Source organism: Bos indicus x Bos taurus, chromosome 23 (assembly GCF_003369695.1).
Source record: "Bos indicus x Bos taurus breed Angus x Brahman F1 hybrid chromosome 23, Bos_hybrid_MaternalHap_v2.0, whole genome shotgun sequence".
NCBI lineage: Eukaryota > Metazoa > Chordata > Mammalia > Artiodactyla > Bovidae > Bos > Bos indicus x Bos taurus.
The window spans coordinates 33612797-33621439 of record NC_040098.1 but is presented as its reverse complement, the minus strand read 5'-3'; the positions used below and the strand labels follow the sequence as shown (position 1 = coordinate 33621439).

General features: G+C 46.1%; 1 protein-coding gene across 5 annotated transcripts in view; it reads left to right on the top strand.

Moving 5' to 3' along the window:
• The first annotated feature begins 7331 nt into the window (after positions 1–7331).
• Positions 7332–8643, top strand: part of CARMIL1 (capping protein regulator and myosin 1 linker 1) — a 308279-nt gene continuing 306967 nt past the window's right edge. For 2 of the 5 annotated variants that reach the window (XM_027524069.1, XM_027524068.1), the window contains exon 1: positions 7959–8451. In XM_027524069.1, the coding sequence (XP_027379870.1) occupies positions 8412–8451 (40 nt within the window). In that variant the 5' untranslated portion in view covers positions 7959–8411. Of the gene's footprint in view, positions 7881–7956; positions 8452–8643 lie in introns of those variants that run through there. The other 3 variants (XM_027524071.1, XM_027524067.1, XM_027524073.1) reach the window with 3 other exon arrangements.

Below are 8643 nucleotides of genomic sequence, written 5' to 3'. Positions count from 1 at the left end.
AGAGTCCCTTGGACTGCAAGGACATCCAATCAGTCCATTCTGAAGGAGATCAGCCCTGGGATTTCTTTGGAAGGAATGATGCTGAAGCTGAAACTCCAGTACTTTGGCCTGCTCATGCAAGGAGTTGACTCATTGGAAAAGACTCTGATGCTGGGAGGGATTGGGGGCAGGAGGAGAAGGGGACGACAGAGGATGAGATGGCTGGATGGCATCACTGACTCGATGGACGAGAGTCTGAGTGAACTCCGGGAGTTGGTGATGAACAGGGAGGCCTGGTGTGCTGCGATTCATGGGGTCGCAAAGAGTCGGACACGACTGAGCGTCTGATCTGATCTGATATAGGAGGTAGATTTTTCTCTAAATCCCTCTTTTCTCTTATGACTTCCCATGTTTATCTTCTGCTATTTAAACACAGGTCCTTTTGGTTCAATCTCTCCTAAATCTCCAATCTTAGGCAGTGAGTAGTTGACTGACTGTGTGAGAGGAGGAAAACCATAGGTGTCTAACTCTTCCTTTTCAAGTCTTTACCAAGCCTCCTGTTTTTCGTCATTCTCTCATTCTGCACTGTTTTTTTTTTTTTTTCTTTTTTCTTTCTGTTGTACTGGTTCTTCATTGCTGTACCTGGGCTTCCTCCAGTTGTGGCAAGCAGGGGCTACTCTTTGTTGCAGTACAGGGGCTTATTGCAGTGGCTTCTCTTGTGGAACGCAGCATCTAGGTGCATGGGCTTCAGCTCGAGGCCTCTAGAGCTCCGGCTCAGTAGTTGTGGTGCGTAGACTTAGTTGCTCTGTGGCTTGTGAAATCTTCCCAGACCAGGGATCGAACCTGTGTTCCCTGCATTGGCAGGCAGATTTCTATCCACTGTACCACCAGGGAAGTCTCATTTCTACACTTCTGCATTCGGAGGTCATTTGTATCTCTAGTTCCTGAAATTTTCTTGGGTTTTGCTGTAGAAATTAGCTTACTTTTTATTTGCTGTGTTCCCTCTGGCTTAGAATCTGTGTTCTCTGGTCTGTTAAGTCAGTTACCACTGACTTTCTCTGTTTCCAAAATGTAAAAATTTCTACTTTTCGACTGTTTTCCCCTATCTTCTTTGTTCTTGTGGCTTTATGCATTTTTAATATAAGTTAAACTATTTTTAGAGCAGTTTTGGATTTACAGAAAAATTGAATAGAAAGTACAAAGAATTTCCATAGAACCCCTCACTCTCCAGTTTCCCTTCTTATAACATCTTATTTTGGTATACTTGCTACAATTGATAAGCTATCATGGATACAATATTATTAATTAAAATCCATTGTTTACTTTAGGGACTCTATTTTTTTCCTTCTACTCTTACTGGAAAGAAGCAGTGTTATATAAATGAAAGTATAAAATCCTCAATGCTTAACAGAAAATCCCCTATACAGCCTTTTGGCTACTCCTCTGATTTTATTCTCCTTAGTTTAGTATCCCTAGTTCTGGAGTTATCTGTATTAGTTTTCCTCTCCTTTTCCATCTCCTAATCACTCGTCAACCCATTGCAATTTATCTTATTCTCCCATTATCCTACTAAAATTGATCTCTCCAAAAGCAAAGCAAACCAGTGTTTCCCTTATTGCTAAATTCAAGTACATGCTACCTTATCACATATGACTTTTTAGCAAAACATGACACTGTTAAACCATTTCTCCCTCTTGAAACACTATTTTTCATGTCATCCCAGGTTAATACCTTATCTTTCTGGTACTACTTCTCTACTGGTTGGTCGTTCACTGACTCTGTAGTAGCCATTTCCCAAGGTCTCTCCAATGATCCCTACTTCTCAGTATTTACATCTTCCTCATTGACCTGGGATGCTTCCTTGATCCATGTGAAAGTAGAATACAGCAAAAATGCTGGTATTTCATTTCCAAGATTAAAGTTATAAAAGGCACTGCATTTTCTGTCTCTCCCTCTGGCCCTCCTTCCCCATAATTCATTCTGGGAGTCAGTTATTCTCCATGAGGACACTCAAGCAGCCCTGTGTTTCCTGAGGAACTGAGACTTCAGCCAACAACCAGTAAGGAACTGACACCTGCCTGCATCTTGGGAAGCCCCAGTCAAGCCTTCAATTGACCACAGACCCACCTGACAGCCTGACACCAACCTCATGAAAGACAGAGCCAGAACTACCCACCATAGCTGCTTCCAGAGTCCTGACCCACAGTATCTTCAACACACTAAATGTTTGTTGTTTTAAGTTGCCAAGTTTGGGGGGATTTGTTACCCTGCAATAGATAACAGCTGCAGTCTCCTTTGCAGCTCTTCTTTACCAGATGCCTGTAATTCTTGAGTTCCTTTCCTTTTCACATTCCATACTTGCTTTCTTAGATGTCACTCATTTCCTGAGAAGAAAATTCTCTGTAATAATCATGTACCCCCCTGGTGGGTCAGATGGTAAAGAAACTGCCAGCTAATGCAGGAGACTGGGGTTCAATCCCTGGGTCAGGAAGATCCCCTGGAGGAGGAAATGGCAACCCACTCCAGTATTCTTGCCTGGAGAATCCCATGGACAGAGGAGCCTGGCGGGCTGCAGTCCATGAGGTTGCAAAGAATCAGACACAACTAAACACACATGGACACTGCCCACCCCTCCGTCCCCCCTCCCCCCCGTCATCTAATCAGAGAGGCTAGATTTTCCTACTGCTGCCGCTGCTAAGTCACTTCAGTCGTGTCCGACTCTGTGTGACCCCATAGACGGCAGCCCACCAGGCTCCCCCGTCCCTGGGATTCTCCAGGCAAGAACACTGGAGTGGGTTGCCATTTCCTTCTCCAATGCATGAAAGTGAAATGTGAAAGGGAAGTCGCTCAGCTGTGTCTGCCTCTTAGTGACCCCATGGACTGCAGCCTACCAGGCTCCTCAGTCCATGGGATTTTCCAGGCAAGAGTACTGGAGTGGGGTGCCATTGCCTTCTCCATATCACAACAGCCTCCTAACTTCTGTCTCTATGTCTAACACTCTTGCTTCCCTTCCAGTCTTTTCAGTTGTTCCCAGCTAGATAATCTTTTTAAACAAGAAGATCTGGTTGTGACACTGCCTTACTCAAAATCTCTCAAGAAAAAAAAAAAAAAAAATCTCTCAAGAATCCCCCCTTGCTCCTCAGATCAATTCAGGCTTCTTCAGTGGTTCATGAGGTCCTAGGTGGTACAGTCCTTTTCTCTGATCTTCTATTCCTACTCCATCTCTATTCATCAAAACCCTCTGAATTTATTTCAGTGTCTCCATGTTTTTATCTTATCTTCTGGCCTGTACACATGCTGTTCCTACAACTTGGAACATTTTCACTCCCTTCCTTTCCTCTGCCCACCCCCTGCACCCTCTCATTCCCATAATTCTGTTTTTTCTCACCTCAGCACTGACAGCAGGTGCCTGTCTCTCTCTCCCTCCCTCTCCTCCCACGCCTTACCCTGACAGTTTCTCGAGGTTCCAGGAAGCATCTGTTTAATTCACCATTATGCTGCTATTTAGTTGCTTTAGTCATGTCCGTCTCCATGTGACCCTATGGACTGTAGCCTGCCAGGCTCCTCTGTCCATGGAATTCTCCAGGCAAGAGTACTGGAGTGGGTTGCCATGCCCTCCTCCATGGGATCTTCCCAACCCAGGGATTAAACGCAGGCCTCAGGCATTGTAGCAGATTTTTCTTTCTTTCTTTCTTTTTTTTTTTACCATCAGAGCCACCAGGGAAGCCCAAGAATACTGGAGTGGGTAGCCTATCCCAGGAATCAAACTGGGGTGTCCTGCATTTCAGGCAGATTCTTCACCACCTGAGCTACCAGGGAAGCCCATTCACCATTATATCCTCTGGCAAATAGTAAGTGCTCCATTCACATTGGGGCTTCCTTGCTGGCTCAGCGGATAAAGAATCTGTCCACTGTGGTCACAAAGAGTTAGACTGAGCACGCTGAGCACATTTGTTGAGTGACATTATAAAGGCAACTCTCCTCCTAGTGCTCTCTCCCCACCACCTCTATGAATTTCTATAGCACTTATTGAACATGTCATTTGGCATCTACCTAGTGTATTTTGTATTTATGTTATTATTTTTTATTTTCAATTAGATTCAACTAGCTCACCACTTACTGCATGGCACTGGACTAGTTGCAGGGCAATCAAAGACCACCTTAATCTTCCTCCTGGAGGTGGAGCTCCTTGTGGGTGGGTGGGGCCCAACCTTGGCCATCTTCACACTTTACATGGAACACAGACCAAGGGGCTGGTGAAGTGTCAGTCGTAAACTGAACTTTGACCTGGAGATCTCAACTCTAGGTTCACCCTTTGGCTATTAATAGCTATGCAACTGAGAGCAAGTCACCCCACAAATCTGAATGTATGTCCTCATTGTCATAAAGATATAGTAATTACACTTTCTAACCCAAGGGGTCCCTGGGAGCTCAAATAAGAGCCAAGTTCTTATTTCCTCACTTGTCAGAGGTTGTCAACTGGTAGATATACCAGTGATTCCATAGTAGATTTTGTATTTGTGTTGGGGTGGGATGTGAGAAGCATGCTGTAATTGTCTGTAACAATTATAAAATGCATTCTGATTTCATTATCATTAAAATGAAAAAATTGCTTCTTTGAAACACAGCACTGTGGTGTCTGTTGAAGTGCTCTGTTCAAGTGTTCTGAGTTATGGAAAGCCATTGTGCTATGAACCCTGTTGATAGCATGCTCAGATATTTTTCTGCATTAATGACTGAGTTAACTGTCTTCCTTCTCTCTCGGTCATATCTGCAAGGATTGCTTTGATTATGATGATAATTAAAAATTTCAGCACACACATAAAAGTTAGAGCAGTGAATTCCCAGGTACCCTATTATCCAGCTACAACAAAAATCAATACAAGTCCCTACTCAGTCCCCCACCCCACTTCACAAACAGTCCCCTCTCCCATGGATTACTTTTTAAGCAAATGTATTATATCACTTGTAAATATGTTAAAGGAATATATAGTCCAATAGAAATTTATCTCTCATTGTCATCTACTCAAAAATAAACTAATTTTTCCTTGAGGTGTTTGCAAGTGTAGTATTTCATTGTGTAGTTTCCCTGAAAGTCTAATTAACCCAGTTGAGAAACATACCTCGTTAAGAAGACCCCAAAAAAATCATAGTTGCTAAGGTGGGAAGTTAGTCTGCAAGTGACTGCTTGGTTGGTGTAGTGATGTCTTTGGTTCCCACATAACTGAATCTCTTCCAGTTTTAGAACCAGTTCTCAAGGCAGTAAGGAAGATCAGAAATTGATTTGGGTAAATAGTGGAGTTTTTGTTGTTGTTGTTAGCTTGCTGATTTCTTATTTTTTTGTTTTGTCTCCATGAGTTTATTCTTTATATGATATTGTTTTAATGATAGTATGTTAGACTATCATAGACATGAATAGTGTATTTTCTCACCACAGTACACTGAAAAATATACTATAGATATGAATACTTTGGAACTAAAAGTATGTATAGTTTTCCAAAATAATTTTGTTCCTAAATTTATTGCAACTGTGTTTAACAATTTAAAAGTTCAGGTGCAGTAGAGATTCTCTGAAAAGTTGGTTTTTCAGAAAAGCTTTCTTTCTGACTAATACATTTCAGTTCATCAGTGCTGGTTATAACACTTAAACACAGCCGCATATACAGATAAAGTTGTAGGTAATTATGTTTATAATAGCAATTAGTTTCAGGTAGTTTAACCCCTCTCTTGATCAAGACCACAGTGGCAGGGGTAAATTTATAAGTATAGAAGGTGGAGGGCAGGAGTGTGAAGAAAGTCTGCAGCATTGAAGGGGTGGGCAGATTTCAGTCAATAAGTACACATTTCAGATTTCAAAATGCATTCTCTAAGTAGACTCCCTGGTTGTCCTTTGCTAGAGGCATTTACTACTTGGTGGATTTTATAAACAGTGCTCCATGGAGTTCTTTGCTTGCTATTCTGAAACATACTTGAGTTTTGCTCCGAAGAAGTAAATGATTTTCATTTCAACAGTCAGTCATTTTTGAGTACTGAGATAGCATTTCATTTGAATCCATGCCTTCAACGTAGGAGGTGTAGGAGTCAATCGGGATCTTATTCCAGTGAAAAAACCTGATTCTTTATTGAAACTTCAGCTTCCTTTAAAAGGTTCCAAGGAGCACTGAATTACAGGAATTCCATATAGCCTGTCCTTTATTCTCCCCACCACCCCAGGCCAAAGAGGGAAAAAGTTTTGTCTTTATTTTTACAGATACCACATGGTATGGAACCTTCAGGGCTATTTCTGAAACTTCTTGGTAAGTGCCAGAAAAATCCTTCTAAACACACACGGTTGAATGGAAGATGATTTTGAGATGTTAATTTCCATTTATTGCATAAAAAGATATTAATTGCATAAAGGACAGGTCTAGCTTAACTCGCCAACATTTTAGAAACAGTAGGGAGTCAGGTCCAAAGCTCTAAAACCAGTCAACAAATGTTTATTTCACACATGTCTGCTGAGAAGGTTCAAAAGTCTGAAACTCCCACCCTTAAATCTCCTACAGTCCAGTTGGGCAGACAAACTCAAACTCAGGGAACAATGCAGGAGTAAAGTAGTAAAGCTAGACAAATACACAAGTAATGAAACAAGGCACTGTGTGTTTGGGCTTAGAAAATAATGTCTCAGCCAATAACATATTCTAGTGGTTTTGAATAGAGGGGTCACAGTGGTCTGAAAAACCCTGGAAAAGCTTCACAAAGAAGGTACACATTGGGCTGGAATTGAAAACATAGATAAGGTCTCCTGCATTGCAGGCATATTCTTTACCGTCTGAGCCCCCAGGGAAACACTAGATAAGAATCAGATAACCTAAAAAGGAAGGGAAAAGCAAACAGCAATTATTAATAGTTTTGGAGAGTCAGGTTGTAAGAGTGAGGAGCTGGAGAGGTTAGAAGGGTAAGAAGGGGTCAGACGGGTGGATCTCTTAATTGGTAACGCGGCCAGAGACGCTTAAGATGATTTTTGGGGATCCAAGGTCGACAGCAGTGTTTAAAACTAGACTATCACTGCGTGGGATTCCCTTTCCTTTCCTCCCTCCCTCCTTCCGTCATTTAGAAACAGAACCCGATGACAGGCATACACTCCCAGGTGACCAGGCACTAAGGCAGCAATCCAGTCGCTGCAAGGCTTCTTGCCCTGAAGTTGTCTCTCCGGGGGTGGAGCCCAGGGAAAGTCGGCCAGATCGATCAGACCAATCAGCAGGCTCATTCTGGCTTTTGTGAATTACTCTCAGCTGCCCGAAAGTGCCCTGGCTTTTTAAAAGGAGGTTCCAGCGCGAGTGAAAGGCTGTTTTTTTTTTTTTTTTCCGCGTGCGCTCTCCCACTTCGAATGTCTGAGATGGGAAACGGCGGCGGCGGCGGCGCGCCCGCTGAGCACACAAAAAAGTGTTATCTCACCATATGGTTCGTGTTTACAGGTTTCGTCTAGCTCCTGCTCCCCAGAAATGGAAAATTAATAACGTCGAGGAAACGCCAGCCCGTCACAGGGAGGGTTGAAAAAGGAAAGGGCGCAGAGGGGTCCCAGAAAGACCGGGTTTCCGCGCAGACCAGCCTGCGGAACGTGCGCGGGATCTGCAGCCTCCCATCCCCTGGTGTCCTTGGCTCGCCGGGAGGTGGGGACAGGGAATCGGGCTGCCCAGGCCCACCCGGCCGTCCTCCCCAGCGGCCAGCAGATGGCTCCCAGGCTCCCTCGCCCCCTCTCCAGAAGCAGGGCTTCGGCGGTTCGGGAGGGAGGCCACGAGGAGCTCCCAGTGCACGCCGCCGCAGCCTCGCGCTGCCGGGCTCTGCGGCCAGCGCCGGGGAACGCGCCCCCGGGCTTGGGAGGCCGGCCTGGGACGCGTGCGGAGGCCGGGTCTCGCGAGGTGAGGAGGAAACGCTGGAGGAGGAGAAGGAGGAGGAGGCAAAGGAGGGAGGAGGAGCCGTGCCGGAGCTGCCCCCGCCCCGCTGGAGCCCGGCTGGAGCGTGAGGACACCCTGGCCCCCCGCCCCGCGCCGCACTCTCCGCCTCTCCGCACGCCTTCCGCTTTCACCTAGGGCCGTAGGTGCGGCGCCGGGAGCGGGCGGGAACTGCCAGTGGCCGGAGCCGCGAGCCGGAGCCAGCCCCGCAGCCGCCCGCGCAACCCGCTCCCAACCCTGCCGGGTCTCCGTTCCGCCGCCGGGAACTGCAAGGAGGCGTCATGTAGCAGCAGCCGCAAACCCACCTCGGATTTGCAACTCTTTTTTTTTTTTTTTTGGTGGGGCGGGGGACGCGGCCAAATTCTATCTCCGTCCCCACCTTTCACACCTTCTCCCGTTTGCGAGCTGCGTCTGCCTCTAGGAAATTGAGGGAGTCGGGGGAGGGTGGGGGCCGTAAATCAGAGTTGGACCTGCAACATTCCCCGCACCTAGAGGGCCATGGCCGAGGAGAGCTCCGAGGTGCCCGGGGAGTTGATAGGTAAGAGTCGCGCGGTGGTTGATTTTCTTTCTGCCTCTGCGGCCCCCTCGCCTCCACCTCCCATCCGACCCCTCTCCTCCCGCACGTCCCCGCGCCCCTGGGGTCTGAGGGGTGTAGGGCAGGGTCGCTGGGGGGCGCCGGGAAGTTTGCTCTCTTCTGACCGCTAGAAAAGCTGAGTCCCAAAAGGGCCGG